Genomic DNA, 21,602 nt, shown 5'->3' on the forward strand with positions numbered 1-21,602 from the left:
AATGAGGCTCAAATTCTGCTCTTGAGTGGGCATGTGTAACTCCTACTGAAGCCAAAGGGAGGTGCGCATATCCCACAGCACAATTTGCTCCTAATTATTTCAGCATAATATTGCCTTTGAGGTAAGTATTATACCTATCATAAAGATGGAGAAACTGAGACAGAGAGAGGTTAAATAAGTTGCTGCCAAGGTCACTGACAAAGAGTGGAACAAAGCCCGGGACTTATGAGGCCCAGTGGTGTGCCTCTAACCATTAGACCAGAAACATCCAAGTAAGCATATGTGAAAAGAGTTTTAGGATTAAAATCATGGACCTTTTATGAGAAAGTGTCTGTTTTATTTCTGGTTAGTTGTGATGTGCATGAATCCCTGCTATGATATTTCCTGTTTGCTTTGAGGTTTTTGTCACATAAATCGTGTTAGCAACCTGTTACCACAAGACCCACTTGAGAGGATTCTAGCATTTTCCCAAGTTGAAAGGCCTATGATAAAAAATTGATTCGGGAATCATTCAGTTAACTTACTCCCCCAGTCCCTGTTGTTGTGGTGTCAGAGAAATCGCCTGATTTACTTAAATGCAGCAAAGATACATGCTTAGAATTATTGTGACAGCAGGCAATGAATGTATTTCATCAGTTGCAAAACATGTATAGGACATGTATAAAAATGATGGCAACAATAAAAGAATTAAGAGAACTAGAACGTTTAATGTATTATTTAACAACTGAAGTATATGAGGAAAGATGGACCGAAAGGAATAAACTCATTAAAAATATAATTTTTAACAGTAATGTGTATGCTAATTATACCCCATAATCTATACTGCCTATACTCCTGTGTACGCCTTTATCTTGTGTGTTTTTCATATTAAATGTTCTGGTGCATTTTGTGAAAGGTAATAGAATATTCCGATGCTGATATTTTAGTTATTTATCATTATCCCCATTTAATATGTGGAGAAACTGAGGCACAGAGATGGGTGATGACTTGCAGCCACATAGCAAGTTATTTCCTGATCTGTTTCCATGGCCTAATTAGGAAAGTTGAGTAGACAAGACATCTTAAAGAAGATTTTCTTACTGAATAAGGACAGAAATCTGACAATTACAAGAAAGTGGTGCGGCTTTCCAAATGGGCATGAATTTACTTTGCAAAAGCTGTCTTAGGGTCTATGTACCCTGGAATTGGAGTTGTAACTTCTGGTTTGGGTAGATGTATGCACACTCATGTTCAGCGAGTGTGCTAAAGATAGCAGTGTAGCCGTGACACCGCTGGCTAGCTGCCCGAATACAGTCCCGTTTGAGATTATAGGTAAGCACTTGTGTGGCTTGTCTGCCACCCATGCCATTGTAGCTACACTGCTATTTTTAGCATGCTTGCTCAATCAAAGTTAATGTGTTTGTCTACCTGGGCTGGAAATTAACTCTCCGGCTCCAAGGTAGACTGCCCCTTGTGTTCACCAATATCCTGGCTTTGGGCATTCCCACCCACACTGTCTGTATTGCTGTATTGCTATTAAGCATAGGAACGATCTTCACGGAAAAGATATACGTAGCAGCCCCTGTTGCAGGTTTTGGGAGTTTATACGTGTCAACGTATGTCTCTTGCCTGGTTACACACATTGCTGATTCTTGTTGAAGAGGGCCTGTGAAGCAATCTCTGCCACTTTCAGATGACTCTGCCACAGTTATGATGACTTAGCTTTTTTTTTTAAACCACCTCTCCTATATTGTGACTTTATCAGAAATAATCTTTAATAGCCCAATTTTCAAAAGAGCTAAGCTCCCATGTAGGTACCTAAAATGAGGAGCCAGATTTTCCAGTGAGCTTTGCACTCAGCAGCTCGTATTGCTCTCAGTAGGACCTGCTAGGTTTCTAGATGGGAGCTGAGCTTTAAAATACAACCCTGGTTGTAGATGCTGAATGCTTAAAAACCTGGTGTTAAATATTTTTTTAAAATACAGATTTTTTTTTTAAAGGCACACCTACTCCTAATTCCCTCACTGCACCTTTTTATTTATTTACTTTTTTAAAAAAAGCGTGCTTTTTTTTTTTTTTTTAAAGTAAAACAGTTCATTATCTAGATGCTGCTACAACTCTCCCCATCTCAAACCCTCAGAAACGAGGAGGTTGGTATATTTGATGCTATCTCTTTTACTCATATGTGGTAAGGCAGGCGATTGAATGTTAAACTTTGTGAAAATAGTATTACTTAATGCAGAACTGCAGCTTACAACAAGAATGAGGTTTCCTGACTTTTTGGTTTCATTTGGATGGGCTCATATTACTTACGGGTGGGATATTCAAAAGTGCCTAAGTGATTCAGCAGTACAAGCTCCACTGAAAACAGTGTGACTTGTGCCAAGTCACTAAGGTGTTTCAAAAACCCCACCCTACTTTTTTCTGCATTTAGAGATGTTATATGCCTTCAAATAGTTGGTGTAGTTCTCCTTGGAAACTAATTCCTGTGTGAAAGGAATTTCCATCCATACTGCCCCTGAATGATTTTCATCAAGTCACTATTGATGGGTTGTTTGCTAACTTCAAGACTTGCAAAAACTCTGCCTGGGATCCGAGAGTTAAGGATCCTTCTTGTTCATCCTCATCGAAATAAAAGATTCTGCTTTATTACACTTGTATGGTCTCAGTGGGTTTGCACAGGGGTAGCTGACTGGAACTGAGAAAACAATTTTGTTGGTGCACAAATCCAGCAGTGTTTCTTTTTTAGCTGTACTAATTCTGCTGTAAGGCTTACAGAAATTAAAAGCACTAAAACCTTATTTTTTGTCACTGAGTCAGCAGATATAAATTAATACACACAGTGAAAAGGAGGTGCCAGAGTGAGGAATGTTGAGTTCGGTGGTGCCATTTTTATGTAGTAACCTTTCAGAATAGAACTGCACTGTCTTAGCACTACATATTTAAAGTAAGCAAGGTTTTTTTCCTTTGTCAGGAAAATAACTATTATGATATGCATTTTTTTTTAGAGTAACTATCTTTCTCTGGGTGATGCTGTAATGCAGATAACATAGCTAGTCTAAATACAAGTACTAATTTATAATGCTGATATATGCTGAGGTGGACTGTAGCTCTGTTCCGAAGTCTCTACCGCAGGATTACATGCTTCATTTAAGAAAACCAAGATCTCTGACGGCTTGTCTTTTCTTACTGGGGGATCAATGAGCAGCGATCGATTCATCATTGGCTGATTTAGCGGGTCTAGTGAAGACCTGCTAAACCGATTGCAGATCACTCTCCCATCGACTCCTGTACTCCACTGGATTGAGACGAGTAGGGAGAGTCATTGCACAGTGTGGACCCTGCGGTAAGTAGGTCTAAGCTACGTTGATTTGAGTTACAAACATGAAATTCAGACCAGGTTAATTCTAATGATTTGTTAAGTTTGAGAGCCTGTCTGGCAACTCTGGGATGATTTGTGGGTTCAAACTGAATTCATGCAAAATTTATAGTGTCATATGGTTTAGACATGAAAGCTGATGAAACATGACTGTTTAGAGTTTTGTTTTCATACCTGAAATTTCATACCTGAAATTAAAGCAAAACTTACAGGAGTGGGAACCCATGCAAATCAGTACTAGAACTCTGCAAAATATTCTCCTCAACAAATGGGACACTGGGTGTGTGATATTTGATGTCAACAATGACAAAGAGTGATGAAAATCCTGTTGTTTCATTCTCTTTTGGACCATGGTCTTTCAAACAAGTCACTCTTTCTTGGGCCGCATTCTTGAGGATATAAATTAGCACAGTGTTTGCCCTTGTATGTGGAGCTGAAACAGGATATATCAACCATCACTTGTTTCCAGGCCAGGCTTTCACATTAAAAAAAATCCTGACATATGTACAGGTGATTGTCTCCAGTCTCCTTTCATTGGGGTGAACCCTCAAAACTCTGTCAGTCAGAGTTACAGTGTTGTCTGTTAGTGTGTATTCATAGATCAGGAGAAAATTTAGTTCTGAAATGAAGATGATCTACACAGGCATGATGCTTCGGTAAGAGGTGTGATTGACTAGTGATTAATAACTCAGATTTTATGGCTGTAGCACTGTATTCCAATAGTAAGCCTTTGACAAGCATGTTTACAACGTCCTTTTGAGTTTTCCTTAAGTTTATTTAGTTTGTATTGGCTAAAGTTAGCTTACATCCTGTCTATAAGGATTTCAGAGGTTTATGGAACACTGAAGAGAGAGAGAAGCTGAAGTAACTTTATTCAGTGAGCATGTTTATCCAAATATGTCATCAAAATTCTCAGTTTTCTTGTTAGAAAGCCAGTTAAAGACGAACTGGCTCACTCTCCCATCTGATAGAATGCAAGTAAATTCAGAATTCTGCTGGCAAGACTATTGAAACAAACAAAAAAGGCTTTTCAGGATTTCAGTTGTAGAGAGATCTTCTCTAATAGTCCCCCAAATTAAATATAGGCTCAATATTCACATGAGCACTTCATTCTCTACCTGGGCATCTAAATAAATGACTTGGTTTTTCAGAACTGCTGAGCACTCATTGGCTAGAAAGGGAGTTGCAGGTGCTGTGTAGCCCTGAAAATCAGGACATTTGACTTTAAAAGAAATTCACTAGTCATGAGTTTAGATGTCGGATTACTGTACATTGCTAACAGTTTTCCAGTCTCCTGACATCCTAAGTATTTTGTTGTACGCAAATTGAAATGGGGCAGCAGGGGCATTTGCAAGAGAAGTTGGAAGAATTTTCCTGTTCCTAGCGGATTTTATTCCGCTATCTGGATGTAGGAACATCTGTTTTCCCAGCCTTTCAAGAAAGGAGCAATTAGATTTGGATGTAATGGGATTTCAGTAGGGTCGTATTCATCATTTTCGACAGCTTGAAGAGAGAGGAGAGCTGGTAACTTATCACTTGTCTCTTAAGTTTTGTTGTTGTCTTTAATGCACCTAGACTAAGAGCATCGGATGGGTGCACCTTTCCCAAAACCAAATAAATATTTTTGTTGCAGTAGTGCCCAAAGGTCTCCAAACAGGATCGAGGTCCTGTTGTGATAGGTTCTGGGAAAACACAGAGGAAGACAGAAATAAAATATTCCTCCCTACCACATCATGCTTTTCGCAGTGCTTCATAAAGGTATGACTGAAGAACAAATATTTGTATCCGTTGAATGTGCTAGCTTGCACCAAATTATCAAAAACTTCTTTCTAGAGGTGGCTACTCTCCAGAACATCCCTTGCAGGGCTTACATCTCTGCAAATGACTCACTTAAAGCAGTGTTCTTTAGAATGCCATCCTTAGGTCCTCATTCACTCCTCTTTGCATAGGCAAAGTCTCATTGACTTCAGTTGGCATTTTGACTGTGTAGATATTTAGTAAGTACTTTGGGATTTGGCCCAGAAAGACATGAATTGCTACACCAAAACAAGTGTGGTATCCTCCCAATTGTTAATGGTGAGTGCTTCAGAGGAAAGTGTAAAAGCTTCATAATGCCTCTCATTGCTATTTCATACACAGAAATGGCTTGGCTAGTGGTAGCTTAAAATGTTTTAAAAAGTGTGTCTGTTAATACCGTTATATTTTTCTTGGAAATAAATAACTGTTGTCTTGTTTTTCCATTAGCTTTAATTGAAGCTGCCTCTGACATGTTCCCTTAGCTCACATCTGACCTTTAAAGAAGCTATGAACAGAAAGCAGCCGGGTACTCTGTTTTCCTGAGTACCAGTGGGAAGGTGGTGTTAGAAATGCCAAAGTGAACTGCCCCAGTTCTATTGAAGAATCTTGTTTTTACTCAAAGATCCAGTTCCTTATTGCTGGGCATTTGTAGGAAACTGGTTCACCAAACTGTTACAGAGCAAATCAACTGCTGATTCACAGTACTCTCCATGGGCCAAATCATGAAGTCCTCTCTTAGTCCTTACTAATGTAAAACTCCTGTTTACCTCAATGGGAGTTGGTTAAGAGTGAGGGACTGATCCTGAGAGGTGTCAAGCACCTCCTGCAAGATGCCGGATGACCTCAACTGTTGATTTTAGTGGGGTTTGAGCATACTTAGCGCCTTACAGGGTAAGGCCTTGTGTAAAGACGTCATGATTCGGCGGAATGTGTTGCTGAATCAAAATACTGTGGCTGAGTAATTTTATCATGTTAGGTAATGGACCGAACACTGAGAGATGTTGAATAACAGCAACTCCTGTTGAAGTCAGCATGAGTAACAGGCGTACCGCAGCTTTCAGGATTTAGCCCAAGATATGTATGTTCAGAGCCATCCCCAAAACAGAAACAAAGTATTACTGTTCTGAAGAGCAGTCTCACTAATGACCTTTTATAATAACTTAACTCAACTAGACAGTCTCCAAGCTGACACTATCAATACGCTGACACTATCAACACAGAATATTCTGTGTTGCACAGAATATTCTGGGTACAAGAATGCAAGCACAAGCTGTCAAAGGCAATCCTATGATCAAAGCTCATTGTGATATGCCATCTAGCTAGCCCATTACTTTTCTGGATTCCATGAGTTTGCCCTTTTGCCAAACACAGAAGGCGAGAAGGGAGGACTGACAATAGTACTATGTGACTGATTATGAGCCTGGAAGTTAGATGTGACATGTAATGGTACAATCTATACAAAAAATGATTTTTTTTTGCCTGTAACAAAGGGCATTTTGAGATCCTGTTGTTTGCACTCTCCTATCCAGTTTCTGCTGTTTGCTATTTTTTAATTTTCATTCCAACTGGTTGGGTAGCTATTTGGACATTTGCAAAATAACTGTGTTTCTAGCTAATTTTTTGAAAGTTTCCCTTGGGAGAATAAAAATATGCCTTCTTTATGGAGAAATATTTGATTTCTTTTCTATATTTGTCAGCCTATCACACTCAGACTATCACAGCAATTTTTCTTTTACACTTTAAAGTGAATTTTATTGTTGCTGAAAGGTGCTGGATTGACAGCTGTGAACACTGAAGCCTTCTGTCCACAGAACTGTCACGCGAGGATCAACAATTCAAGCTTTGATGTGCGCCTCTCTCTCTCAGCCTTGACCTGATTGTTTAGGGTAAAAGGAATGGTACAGCCTCCCTGCCTTTTCATTCCTTGTCTTTTCTTCTCAGACTGCCAACAAAGGTGTGTCAATTTTAAACCTTGATTCTGCGAGGTACTGAGTGTCTGAGTTCCCAAGTGAGGTGGACTTTTGGAAGTGTGCTGAGACAACAAACTCATTGCATACAGGTTACTTACTACCTTTTATTGCCTACTGATTTCAGCTGATGACCAAAATTTATAACTTAGCTTAGTAATGACTAAATTGGAGACATTACTGTCCACAAATATTTAAAGAGTACAAGGGCTCTAACTAGGATTGATGGGATGAAATAGAGGAAAAGGAAAATTTATGATGAATAATAGAGGAGAAAACCTTCTACATAACTTACATGGTGAGGAACACTTGTCCAGGGGAATGAGTGAGAGAGCTTAGGACATTTGAAACAAGACTGGACAAAGCAGTAGACAGTGAGACAGTGTATTTTGGAGAGCAATCCTGCATTGTCAGGGACGAGATTAAGTGATCTAATACGTCTTTCGGTACCAGTTCCTATTCCGTGAGCCATCCATTCCCCTAATATAGTATTTTGAAATGGAACATTCTGACTGTCTGTCTGTCTGTCTATTTTTGTAATACCCAAGAGGCTATTTCTGCATGTACACATATCATATGTCTTTATGCCTTTACTTTGGAAAGATGGGACAGGCTGTGGTTAAAGTACAATGCGCTGCTATTTCAGCTTAGTCACTCTGCTTGATCTTCACACTTTTGAGTACATTTATGTATTACCTTGTCTGAGTGTGCGGTGTTGTTTTGGATGTCATCCACAGTATACATTACAGACTGAAGGAACAAAATGTTTGTGGACACATGAAAAGTTGCATTTTCATGTACGGAAATTTTGGGGTTATTTTAAAAAAACTTGACTGTAATCTTTGTTTTCAGCAGATTTGGAGCTAAGAATTCACTTTACCTTTTCCTGTTTGTGTTTGTTTTTTCTGTGTTTAAAACTGCTGTTTTAAGTACAGGTTACAAGCATTGTGGCATTCATTTTCCTACAAAGCTTCAATCATACATGTAATCCATTAGAACGTTTGTGTGGGTGGGTATATAATATACGTAAAAATCTCCAGTGATTTTGTAGCCAAGACATAAAGTTCATATTATGTCATAGGAAACTTAATTACGAGTTTAGACTGAATGCCTGGTTGACTGATGATTGGCCTGTGCTATCTATTCTCATGGTCATTTTTCTCTTGTCTGCTTGTTAAGTTATAAGACTAATTTATAGCACTATACTTCAATATTTCTATTACAAGGAAGAGATCTTAACTACATTATTTTTTTTCCTTCTCAGACACGCATATAACCTTTCCCTTGACAACATCTTACTTTGGAAAATCATGGTAATGCTTTGTCACCCTCTTCTTCTGTCCCAGAAAATGAACTAAAGATTTTCTGTACATCAAACGTTTTTTCAAATGCCCATTTGGAAATTTTAGTGCCACATTTTGCCAATTAGCCAGAAATGCATGGCTTCTTCTTTCGGTCACAGACCTTATTGCAGCCATCCATGCCTTAGTCGTTTTGAGATTAGAATGTGCTATACATGGAGCAACACTCCCAGTCTTACTCAATGAAAAAACAGCAGAGTTACTGCAGAGCTAAAGATTGTTCGGTGGTATGTTGTTCCGTGCAGAGCTTTGAGTTGAAGAAAACTCAAAATTCTGAAAACCTGGAAGTGCACAAAATAAGGTTGCCCTTGCAACCTTAACTCTGCTCTCTTTCAGCAATGCCTCTATATGCCCCAGTAACCACACATACCTTTACTCTGTAAGCGCCAGAGTTTCTGAAATGTACAAATTCACTTCCTTTCACACGCCATTCACTTTCACCCACAGGATTCCATCCAACACTATTAAAGGACAAAAAAAATCCCAACCCAACCTATCCACACTATCAGTTTCAAATGTCCTCTACAATGTGTCTTTGGAAGCACCACATTTATCTGCCCTTAGATCAGGAAGTAGCCTGTGCACGCACACATGCACGATCACCCAGAGACTAGTAAAATACATGTTTTCTCAAACAACCAATCCCAAGGCTTGCGTACCACCCGTCTTTATTGACCAACATATGGCAATATCCAACCAATTCCTTGGCAGCCATATCACCACTCCCTATCTCACTCCTCCCCCTCCCCACCCAGTATAACACAAATTGTTTTTAGGCTGGTTGCTGCCTATTCCACTGTGTTCATAGTAAAACCACTCCAGAAAATAAAAATGTTGTAACACAGACAACCTGCAGCAAGCAACATGAGTTATTATATCTTTATAGCACAGATATGGAAAGGTTCAGGCTTGAAATATCAGTGGTGGGGTGTTCACTAGGGCAGTGGCATCAGCCCGTTCCCTCAAACCACCAGGGGCAAATACTGGGAATGGTAAAGATCTATTTAAGCTAAAGGACAATGTTGGCACGAGAACAAATAGCTATAAACTAGCCATGAACAAATTCAGCCTGAAAATTATAAGATTTCCAAGCAACCGAATGGTAAGGTTCTGGAGCAACTTCTTGATGGGAGTTGTGGGGGCAAACAGCTTAATTAGTTTTAAGAGAGAGGAACAAATTTAGGAGTGCAATTGTATGACTGGGTTGCTTGTGATGCTGGAGTGGTGGTGGTGGTGGGGGGGGGGGGCAGGCATCAATGACATGGGGCTCACTTCCCATTTGTCTTATGTTCCTAAAAGCTAATGCTTCAAGGTTTCAGCCAGCTACCTGCAGAGATAAGGAAGGGATTCCCCCCTCAGCCTCTCCCTCAGAAAAAGTATTCTGTGTGTGTTTTATTTCTTTTTTAAACTCCCTCCTCTGAAGCATCAGGGATGTCTATGGCTAGAGATGGGACATTCGGTGGGATGGACCCAGATCTGAGGTTGTACCTAGTATTCTCACTTCCAGGTGCTTGGTTGGCTGGTTCTTGCCCATGTGCTCTGGGTCTAACTGATGGCCATGTTTGGGGTCGGGAAGGAATTTTCCTCCAGGTCAGATTGGTAATGAGAGTGGGAGGGTTTGGTTTTTTTTTTTTGCCTTCCTTGGAGGTGTGGGTCACTGGCCAGGATCATCTGGGTGTACGTCACTTAGTCATTTCCCTGCCTTTGCAGGAACCTCGGGCACTGGTGTACTTTAGTCCCCCCTATGCCTGTGGGACATAATAGTCAAACTTCATGTGGGCTGTAATACTTTGGTCTAATTTCGGTCGTTGGGGGGAGGGGGATGCTGGGTGGTGGTGGCAGCTTTGGCTTGTGATAGGGTCAAACTAGATGATCTGGTGGTTGCTTCTGGCCTCAAACTCTGTCACTCTATGCAGGCAACCTTAAAGTGGCGTCATGGAAACCCACTCGTGTTTGTTGTTTTTCTTTATTGGTGCAGGCATGCTGTCGTCCTTCCAGCCTGCACATCTGTGTGAGCGAAGAAGTGACCATTTTCTTAGATGATGTTCACAATTTGGGTCCCCCAAAGACTTAGTGGATGCCATGTACTACCTTACTTGACTGAGTGAGACCAGTTTGGCCCTCATCACAGTGATAGTTTCATCTTGAGCTCTGAGCAAAACAAAAACAAAACCCTGCCTAGAAACTTTTTGAAAAATGGCTGTTCGGGGGGTGGTGTTTATATCTTCACAACCAATAGCTCAAATAGGCCTATATTTAGTTCACTAACCCTACCCTGCACCCTCCTGAGGCACACACCAAATTTCAGAGGAAACCAGTTAAGCATGTCAATTTTAGAGGACTTAGAAAGGTTGACCTGTAAAAGGAACTAGTTGATGCAACCTTAACTATAGTGACAGCATTGCACCTCTATAATTTAGCAGTTTAAAGTGATGCAGAATGTGAATACCTGATTGGTGAAGGTAGCATCTTGTGAGAAATGCATTATACCAGTGCTCAGTGATCTGCGATGGTTGCTGGTTAAGTTCCAGGTAGACTGTGTGGAGTTCGTGGTGTTTTATGAAGCCTTAAATATTCTGGTACCTGCCAACTAGAAAGACCGTCTTTTTCCTTGGGCAATTACCGCTATGGTTGCAATCACTGGTTGGAGCTACCAGCAAGGCATTCTTTGTGAGGGCCACATGACGTACTAATTCACTCCCCTTCCTTGGTCTGAAACAGTCTAAACCCATTGACCTTTAGGGCATGCTACAGGGCTTGTCTGTTTTCCCAGCCATGTGGGGAGGGTAGCAGAATAGAGTGCATGACATTGGGTCTGAGGTGAAATGAGGTATTGGTTTGTTTACTTTAAGGTTTTAAGCGGATGGAGGTCTTCCCTTGTATTGTGCAATGTTGTCTATGATTTTAATTGATTTCAGGATGTCTAGCGCCGTAGACAAGCATCTTTTTAATTATTCAAAAATCTAAATAAATAAACAATAATATCAGATTAATTCCTGTCTCTAACTTCACTGGCTTCAGTAAGGTACACCAGAAATGAACTTGGCTTACAGTCCTTGGACCTGTCTCCAAATTTGTAATAGATAGAACATTTTAAAATAACACTGAATTAATGAATGCTTTTCTGTTGCTTTAACATACAGAAAAATGAGTTCTTAATCATGTCAAAAAGCTCTTCTACCTCTGACTTTTTACTTTCTTTGATTTTACTTTCATTTAAAAAAAAAAGATAAAGTATTTATATCATTATTTTAACCCTGCATTATGCTCAAGGAACTCTGTGAAAACCTTTGAATCATGTGGATTTTGACAAGACTTTAGCTTCACAACATCTGTTGAAAGTTATGCTATGTAATGGTAGACAGTTTTTCATAGACTAGCATGAGGTAATTAATCTGTGTGCATCACTTCCTGGAGCTTGTCTTTATGCCTCAGTGGTATTAAGTAGTTGGCCTATCCCATTGGGGTGTTGTATAGAATTACCATGCTAAAGTTGTGTTTGTGGTGGGTCTCACTCATTCACCTACAAACACTAGATACCCATGAAAAAGGTCAAATGAATAGAGATCTGGCATCCATTTCACAACTTGCAAGACATAGTCTCAGGCATATGTAATATATAACCCATTGCCAGAAAACCGAAAGGAAATGATTGCATTTGAGTACAATGCAATCTCCAACAATAGTTTAGTGTGCATGAAATTAAAAACTGCTGGTTACACATGTAGAATAAAAATAAGTCAAAAGTGTTTACTTTTGCTGTATCATTTTATATAGACAGTGTCATGCTTCTTAGAATACCAAAGAAGATGAATTTGTTTAAAATGAAAATATGAATTGTGGCAACTGTTGCAGGGTAGTGGATTCTCAAGTGTAAGAGATACAGTATGGTATTTTTGTACATATAAAGTGTCTCTTTAATATGTCAAAATTAAGGACAATAAACCTGATCTTACATTTACAGTACCTCTGCCTCCTCCCCTGAACGCGCTGCCCTGCCCTGCTTCTCCACCCCTGCCCCCCCCCCCAGGCTTCCCGCGAATCAGCTGTATGCACTGGAAGCTGGGGCAGACTGAGAAGCAGGCTGCGGCTTCCCGCTCAGACCCAGGGAGGCGGAGGTGAGCTGGGGTTGGGGGGAGTGAGGAGGGCTGCCCGCGCTGCAGCAGGTAACCCAGGGGGAGAGGGGGAGCACAGGGGAACCACTCTCCGCCCCAGCTCACCTCCGCCACTCTTGGTCTGAGCGGGAAGCTGCTGCCTGCTTCTCAGCCCTCCCAGGCTTCCTGCCAAACAGCTGATCCGCGGGAAGCTGGTGTGTGTGTGTGTGGGGAGCGGCGGAGAAGCAGAGCGGGGCGGTGGGTTCAGGGGAGGAGGCAGAGCAGAGGTGAGGTGAGCTGGGGCTGGGCGCGGGGCGGGGAGCTGCCAGTGGGTGCTCTGCACCCACCAAATTTTCTCCATGGGTGCTCCAGCCCCGGAGCACCCAGGAAGTCGGCACCTAAGGCGCCACTTTTGATGTGATCAGTGGGGGAGCGGCCGCTCCCCCTGCTTCTCCCCAGCTATGCTCCCCCGCCCCTAGGAGCCAGAGGGACCTGCCGGATGCTTCTTGGAAGCTGCCCCAGGTAAGCACCTCCGGGACTCCCCACCTCGCCCCCTGGCAGGTGCCTCTGGCTCTTAGGGGTGGGAACCCACTACGGTGGCCCAAGAGACCCTTCTGCCCTGTTCTGGGGGCAGACAGGGGAGAGGGGTCGATGGGGCAGGAGTCCTGGGGGGGCATCAAGGAACGTGGGGGCGTTGGATGGGGCAGGAGTCCCAGGGGGTGGGGGTGGGCAACAACCACCTCATGGGGTGAGGAGGGAACCCGTTAAGATTTTGGCAACTCATCACTGGGTATAAGGACTGTCAGTCAGAGTGGATGTCTATAGCAAGTTCCATTCCTTGCTGTTTTTCCCCTCCCTCTTTCAGTATGGAAGCATGGAATGCACATCTTGCCTTTATGCTCTTTCCTCCCCACTACCTTCACCCTCCCATCAGATCCCCTTCGTATGAGAGGAAAATCAAGAAAAAGGCTGTTTTTAGACTGTAAGCTCTTCTAGACTAGAATGTCTTTTTCAGCCTTTTGCAGCCCTGAGCACATTGTAGATGTGAAGTAAAATCTTGTAGCAATAGTGAGTGGGAAAAGGGAGAAATGAAATATGAAGATAAGATGTAAAACGGGGAGGGAGGATGGTCAGGAGAAAAAGATGCCCACGCAGTCAAACCCCAGTCAAACTTAGGTTTTAGAGGTGCAAAGTAGCAATCCTCCTTAATCTTATGTTTTGCCTGCAATGGCCTGTAAACAAGCCCCACAGCTCTTCTGCTGCAGTTGTGCAGGTGCAGCCCTTCTTAATAGTAATAACTGCAGGTGCATGGCTCATTAATGCCTTCAGCATTGGGCCTGCATCTAGTCTCCATACAGACAACTTTCAGCAGAGATCTTGTGGTGACAGAGTGGACTCTACCCAGGGTGGATAAAAATCAATTTTTTTTTAAATACAAAAAATTGGATTTTTTAAAATTTAAATCAGAGTTAATTGAGAAAATGCTTTTTGAGGAAAAAACCTATCTAAAGATAGTTTTAATTAAGATACATTATAGCTCAAAGATATCTCATCATGGAATTGGGATTATAAATTATAATTCTATAGTGTGAGACAATATATTCATGTAATGTTTAAGAAAAGTTTTATAAATGAGTTCCAATCGTTCATGGATTAGGGACTCAATTTTATGGGGTTTCAGGGGCATCTGTATAGATTATTTAGGTTAATCTTTCTATCTACCCAATGGGACTCAGTGATCAGTCTAGAAGATACCATCAGAGATGCTTAGTTTTGCAGTTCTCAAACTGTGGTTTGCGTCTCCAGAGATAAAAATGTTTTTAAATAAATAAATAATATTTAGAGGTGAGAAATAACAGACCTCAACGCTATTGTTCCTCTGCAAATTTGTGTTCACAGAGTCAGTCCCTTACCTCTCTCTAAAAGTGCAATGTTTCAAAAAGTTCAATGAATAGAAGATTGTTGGGGGCGGAATAGATCTGGAAAAGAGGAAGAAGTCTGAAGATAAATGTGAGAAGGGAGGGACAGGCAGTAGACCCAAAAGTGAAACTGTTTGAGCAGCGTATTGCAGAAGTCTTGAGATCTTTCTGAGTGTAGCCTTCATTGATTTGAGATCTACCATACCATTCTCTCACTAGAAGGGAAAACCTGTAATGGCAGCAGGCCGTAAAAGAGAATCCAGTTTGGGATTAAGAACCATTCAAGAAATATGTTTGCTGATGATGTTTTAAAGAAAGTCACACCAGTGAACTGTTGGAAGTCACTTAAGCACTTGGATTTAGAGACTCTTGAAGTGATAATCTCACTTTTAACAGCAGTAGCTTCTTCTGCTGGTGTAGAAAGAACATTTTCTTCCTTTGGACTAATTCATTCCAAATTGAAAAGTCGTTTGGGACCTGAAAAAGCAGGAAAGCTTGTTTATCTTTTCCAGATTATGAACAAACAGGAAAATAAAGGTGAAGATGACTGAGTTGGCTGCAGAAGCCAGTATTTTAAGTTTCTCATGTTGACCTGGCTGTCTCATGTTGACCTGGCTGACATAGTCAATTTTTGTTTTGTTTTTTAAATATTTCATTTAACTATTTTAGTTAAAAACAATTTTAACAAAAACAAACCTGATTTTAAAAAACTTGAATGTTTAACTAAATTCAAAAATTCATATGCTTGTTTTGTTAAAATATTATGTTTGCTGTTGAAGAAAAAAATCCAGAGTACATAATGTTGTTGTTTGAATTAAATAAAACTATTTAAATGTCTGTCTGGTGATGTTCCCCTCCTAATACAGCATGGCAAGAAAATCCTCCAAATATTAATAATTGACCTGTTGAATTGGAGTAGTTCTCCTCCCAATGACTTCATAAATATCTGCTTCAGTTACCTTTCGTAAATGAAATAACCAAAGAATCATTCATTTCCTGATATAGCTGTAAAAGGAATCTGAAAAGTTTTCAAAATAAATCACTTAAAAAATGTATGGTGTGTACCTTCTGAAAATGAAACCTACATCTATCTCTGAGTTGTGAAGAGTATGTATTAAGGTTATAACAACCAACAAGAATGCACTTTTATGTAGAAATCCATAATTAAATTGAGTCTTCCTGACTAGTGATTTAAATCATGGTTTAAATCAAATTCACCCTGAGTCTACCTATTTTGGAGGCTCCAGTAGAAAAAAACAGCACCCTTCCTCTGCAGGCATAGGACGACGACTTACTCTCTGCCATGTGTCTGTAGGATTCATGCCAATCCATGCTTAATTTGTGCCAGGGCTTGCCAGGGTTCAGCCCCGGCACTTTAGGCTTGGCAGTTTATAGCCCAGGCACCTCTGGGCTTACTGCATCAGTTATGAAAGTAAAAAAAAAAAAAAAAAATGCTTGAGCCCTGGCACCTCTTTCATTACAAATTCCAATTCATTCCTATTTGGCCAGGACACATACTGGTTATACTTTGTGCTTATATGTGGGAAAGACATTTCCAGTTATTGTCCATTGTCCCCACCCTGTTGCCCAGTGACCCCTATAGTCTTCACAAAACTCTACTTGTTTTTTTGGCTGGTAAGAATTGCAAAGAGCAAGTGTTATACAGTGGGCTGTGTTTTAAAAAGAAAGAAAGAAAAACCAGCATTTACTTATTATTGCAGCATTTGCAATAATTCTTGTTTATTTTATTAGGTTTTTAATAAGTAAAATAAGTTTAATATAAAATTGGCACATGTGACTGTGAATGAATAAAGGTAATAAAAATATTGTTAATTTTTCCTCCTGTCACTAACAAACCAGCAGCAATTAAAAAAACAAAAAGGAAAACAACCCCGGAAAAATAAATTCAACATGTGTCTTCAGATACTTACTGTAAATCTCAGAAAGGGGATGTTAACCATCAAGATGCAATTTGGAAACCATTTTGTATTTCTTAATGAGAGAAGGCCATGGAGTGGTTGTCACAGGATGGCAACAAGAAAGGAGATTTTAAAAACAGCAGCAACAACAACAACAAACTAAAGATTTTAGCAGCAAATGTCTCATTGAAAGTCCACCCAAAATGGGTTCCCACATCTAGAGAGCTAGTGTTAGTCTTCTTGCAAGCCTAAACTTCTGGTGGTGGCAATTTACAAATAGTCTTGTTGCCATCCCATGAAGTCAATCAAACTACTCCTATGATGATTAAAGTTAAACATATGCTTAAGTGCTTCTTTGGATCAGGGCCAGCGTGCTCAACATTTTGCAGGATCAAACCATAAGCTCTGTTTGCTTGCAAGAGAAAAGCAATGTCTGAGGAAACCACCTCAGCGGAAAGGTGGAGACTGGTGGTTTTTATATTTTTTTGATAAATAAGTGACTGATTCATCACCAAGAATGTCACTGAAAACTCTTCATTTCAGCTCTTGGCTCTTGTGCCTCTTGAAATAGGAGACGGTTGCTTTCTGTTGAGATTGGAAGGTGATAAAAGGCACTCAACGATAAGTAAGAGCTGCAGCTGACTGATAGTTCCTGATGGTCTCAGTACCATTTCAATGACAGTTCTAGTGCTCCAGTATAATTGGAGTCTGTTCCAAGAGATCTAAGTATTATTTTGGATGCATAATCCCATATTATTCGTAATCCCATTTGGCTTTCATGCACGCTACCCTTCCAAAGTTAAACCTTCTTGCATACACTGTAGTTTCATTATTTCATGAGACAAACTTAGTTGAACAAAAGTTTGATTTTGCTTTGAAATGAATTTTGCTTTGAAATGGAAATCATATTAGAAATTTTACATTACTTTTCACATTTAAAGGGGAAGACTGCCTCTTACTTATGTGGAAAATTTGTTAAAGTGCATTGATGAAAAACTGGCTGCTTTTTAAAAAAACAGAATAAAAAATAAAGCCCCAAATCATTGGCATTGCTTTTCATGTGAAGCTTTTCACATAGCTCTGCTTGTTCACAAGCCTAATGCAAAATTCAGGTAATCAGAATATTGATAGTTAGATGGGAGTTTTGAAGTGGGAAAAAAATATGATGTGTGTGTTTCAAACATCAAGCTGTACAGCATAACATTAAGGGAGCTTCGTCTTAACTTATGTGAGATTTCCCCCCTCCCCCACTATGGCAGGCAATTGCTTAGAGATCTTGATGGCAACATCACTTGGCAAACATTTTGGACTCTGCTCAACATGTGACATCACACTCCTTTAGGGTTTTCCACATAAAATGAGTTCTCCAAAGAAAAAACAGAAATTGGGACTTAATCTGAAATCTAGTATTATAGCCTCTAAGGCAGTGTTTCTCAAAGCCAGTCCGCCACTTGTTCAGGGAAAGTCCCTGGCACGTGGGATGGGTTCGTTTACCTGCCGCGTCCGCAGGTTCGGTCGATCGCAGCTCCCGCTGGCCACGGTTCGCCGCTCCAGGCCAATGCGGGCTGTAGGAAGGACGGGAGTCGCGATTGACTGAACCTGCAGATGCAGCAGATAAACGAACCAGTCCGGCGCGCCAGGGGCTTTCCCTGAACAAGCGGCGGACTGCTTTTGAGAACCACTGCTCTAAGGTCTTATTAGTCACCTCAATAATTCCCATCTCCTCCCTTGACAGATATTACTAAATGCTGCAGATAATAGTGGTAAACTCTTTACAGTCTTTTTATTATCATTATTATTATTTATTATTCCTAAAGGTTCTTAATCTTATATTTATTCTCCCCCCCAACCCCCCCCTTCTTTTAACAAGGATTGTGGAATTTGTGCACACTCCCACAGATTTGGGTATAGCTGATGACAGTTTGTTTCATTTAGTATCTTGGGTTCTTGTGCTCAGGCCCTTAGAAGTGAATTTCTCTTGCTTTTTGAGAGAGGTGTGCGTGTTTGGGAAGAAGGGTGTAGACCAAAACATTGTCCATTTTGTTTTTTGGCTCCTGATATATCAACATTTTACAATATGTTGGTTGGAGAAAACACCACTGTGTGTCTCCTGGGGACCCTGTTCTTTCTTCTTTGCCTCCTGTGTCCGTGTCCCTCTACATCTGTTTATATTTATCTATGAATAAGATAATTTTTTCTCCTGTTATGCGTATAGCATTTACTTTTAAATCACAGTTCCATACGTATGGCTTTGTCCTTGGTAGAAAGCCTAGATGCCGTCTGTGATAGACCTGAATGAGAGAGGTGCAGCAGCAGGAAGAGTGAAAGTCGCGAACAGTGCCAAAATACATGAAACATGATGTTATACAGGCAAAGCAGAGGAAGAATTATCTATGCATCATGTGAGTTTAGAATAGGCTTGACGTTCTCACACCCAAACATTTCCATCTGGAAGCTGTTCCTAAGCAAACGGAAATAGAGACGATATTCTCATATCTTCTGGAGTAGCTGTCCAGGGAATAGGATACGTTCCTCAGTTATTTTTTCCTGTACCTTTTGGGGATATGTTCAGGTTAATTGCTGTTTTAAAGAGGCGGGACATTTTAAAAGTTATTTTTTAAAGACAGTAAATGACATCAAACTCTTTTGATCCTTCCTTTGTGATAGCCAGTGCAAAATCTTCATACTGTGCTTTTGCTGGATGTTTGTGGCAATTCAGGGTTGCATCTTAGAAAGAAAGTTTTGTTTTGATACCATTGCAGGTCTGCAAGTGCTTAAGGGCTTTCTCCTAATTTTCAAAGCCCTTAATAACTTCCTCTCTGCCTTTTTCTACCCTGTCTCTGTTCCTTTCAGTCTGTCCATATCTCTTCTGGAGAGTTACTTTGTGTCCTTCCCCCACTCCGGACTCCATGCCTTCTTTCGTACTGTCCTGACACTAACCTCCTTCAAAAACTTTGAAAGATTCACCAGTTCTATGCTGCATTTAGCTTATAATGTGCTTACACTTTTTTCTGATTTGTAGTTTAATGTCCTTGTTATCGTATTAAACTGTAGGTTGCTTGGGATGAGGATCTGTTAACTTATTGGCACACTTCACCTGCTGTACAGAGTTGTGTACATTGGTGGTTTTTGTGTGTGTGTGTGTGTGTATGATTTTCAAAACATTTTGTTTTGGAGATATTTTCTGGTCTTAGTCTTAATGCAGAACAAGAAAGTAGAAAACTATTTAGAAGTAATTTTTGAATTAAGTAACATTTTGTAAACAAATATAAGGCAATCTTACCTTTCTCGTTCTTGTTCCAGTAAACTTGTAAATTCATCACTTTTTTCCATATACTCTGTATGCTTCCTCTTCTCATCCTCTAGCTCATACAGAGTCTGTCTGTGTGATTTTTCTGACATTAAAAGCTGCTCCAGCATTCGTTTGTGAGTTTCTTTCTGTTTCTCAACAAGTTTGTCAAGCTGCAAAAAAACCAAAAACTCTTGCAGCGCTGTAAAATTCTTACTTGCATCAGTATTTATTTGTTCACTACAAATTATGCTAAATTCTTTCTTAGTCATCAATATAATCTTTAGAGAGACATTTTTAAGTACTACAGGCCCAAAGTTTAACCCGATATAAAATAGAATTTATAACCTGATAGCCAAATTCTTTGGAATCTACTTGGAAAGCATTATTTAACTGCACCACTTCATTGCTGAGAAATTTTAAAATAAATTAAGGTTTTATTCTGTGGGACTCTCAACTACGTTGTGTTCAACAGCTAGCTCCTTAGCAGCTATTAAACATTTACTGTTCCCAGAGCTGTGCTCATATCATTGATCATTTGGGAGAGAAACAGATGTCTTGGCATAAGGTACTCTCTACTTTAGGTAGGAGCTGTTTTTTTGTTTTTTGTTTTTGTTAAGCAAAAATAGCCATCTTAATTTCAGCTCCATTTGAAATATTACTAAGTACCAGTACAGTGTTTTATATTGAACGCTTTACAAACAGTAACAAATTATTTTTCACAACGTCCTTGTGAGGGAGGTGCATATATCAAAAAGTGACTTCCGTCAAGGTCTTTAAGCAAATGTATGGTAAAGGCAGGATTGGACCTCTGTTTCTGGCTCTATCCTATGTTCATTCCACTTAGCCGCACTTCCTCCTGTGTGTGGGACGTACAAAATTTGGTGTTTATCTTACAAAAAATGACAAAACTGATGGAAGAACAGCTAGTTTTAAACAATGAGGAGTTATTTTCATTATTTGACAGGATTGTTTCAAAGAAAAGCATATGCTTTTTAGAAATCTAAGCCTACATTTTCATAAGTAATTAGTGATTTGGCTTGCCTCAATCAGAAGGTGCCCAACTTGAGACACCTTAAATGGGCATGACTTCCAGAGGGTAGGCATGCAGCACTTTCTGAAAATCAGGCCCCTATTAAAGGTGTCTTATTCTTAAACCTCACTAGTGAATTTTTTAAAATTTAGACCGCATATTTTAATTTTCCTAAACGGCTTAAAAATTTTATTTTGCCATTGGCATTACTGGAGTGTTACTTTATTAAGTGTTACTTTATTAAGCTGCCTGTTGTTCCTCAAAAATACCTGAGAATAGCTGATAGCTTTTAAAATTCAGTTCCCCTAAAAATGTGCAGGAATACTTGTGCAAAACTGGGAATAAAGAGTTGGATTTTGCACTTAGGAGCCATTGATCTTGTTAGTGAGGGTAAGAGGAGGGATTTCTCAGCAGCCAGAGAAACTAGGAGAAATTCTGAATCTGTGTCCCATTGTTTCTTCACCTCCTCCTTCTCAGAAGGTTGTCATTGTTCTTGTGTTAACTCAATCATGTTGATTTCCTTTTTTTGGAAAGGTAAGTCTGCGGTATAAGGTTAGGGTCTTCTTTTAACCACATTCAGTTTTAGTGGGTCATGACTGTTTTTTAGTATTTTACTCTATTAACGGGAAAATTCAGAAATCGTCAATGTTAGTAAAGCAAGACCAGTCCTAGCTTTCAGTTGCTTTATCTTTCTGCATCTTTTCGCGGTAAGGCACTTCATGGGCCCATAGAAATGCTGGAGGCCTCAGATTCTCCAGGCCCATTTTATTTATGTATGTATGTATAATACCAAAGAGCATTATGGGTCATCTTTAGTTCATGCTCATTCACGGTTCTCCCAAGATTAGAGACGATGGAAAATGTA

The 21,602-nt window shown here is 40.0% G+C and overlaps 2 protein-coding genes across 8 annotated transcripts in view; one reads left to right on the top strand and one right to left on the bottom strand.

Moving 5' to 3' along the window:
• Positions 1-21,602, top strand: part of CMSS1 (cms1 ribosomal small subunit homolog) — a 364,144-nt gene that overhangs the window by 86,686 nt on the left and 255,856 nt on the right. The gene's annotated exons all lie outside the window — the stretch shown is intronic.
• FILIP1L (filamin A interacting protein 1 like) overlaps positions 1-21,602 on the bottom strand; it is a 121,657-nt gene that overhangs the window by 73,092 nt on the left and 26,963 nt on the right. The window contains exon 4 of the mRNA XM_073307517.2: positions 19,699-19,877. Within this exon, the coding sequence (XP_073163618.1) occupies positions 19,699-19,877 (179 nt within the window). The remainder of the gene's footprint in view (positions 1-19,698; positions 19,878-21,602) is intronic.

Source organism: Lepidochelys kempii, chromosome 1 (assembly GCF_965140285.1).
Source record: "Lepidochelys kempii isolate rLepKem1 chromosome 1, rLepKem1.hap1, whole genome shotgun sequence".
Lineage (NCBI taxonomy): Eukaryota > Metazoa > Chordata > Testudines > Cheloniidae > Lepidochelys > Lepidochelys kempii.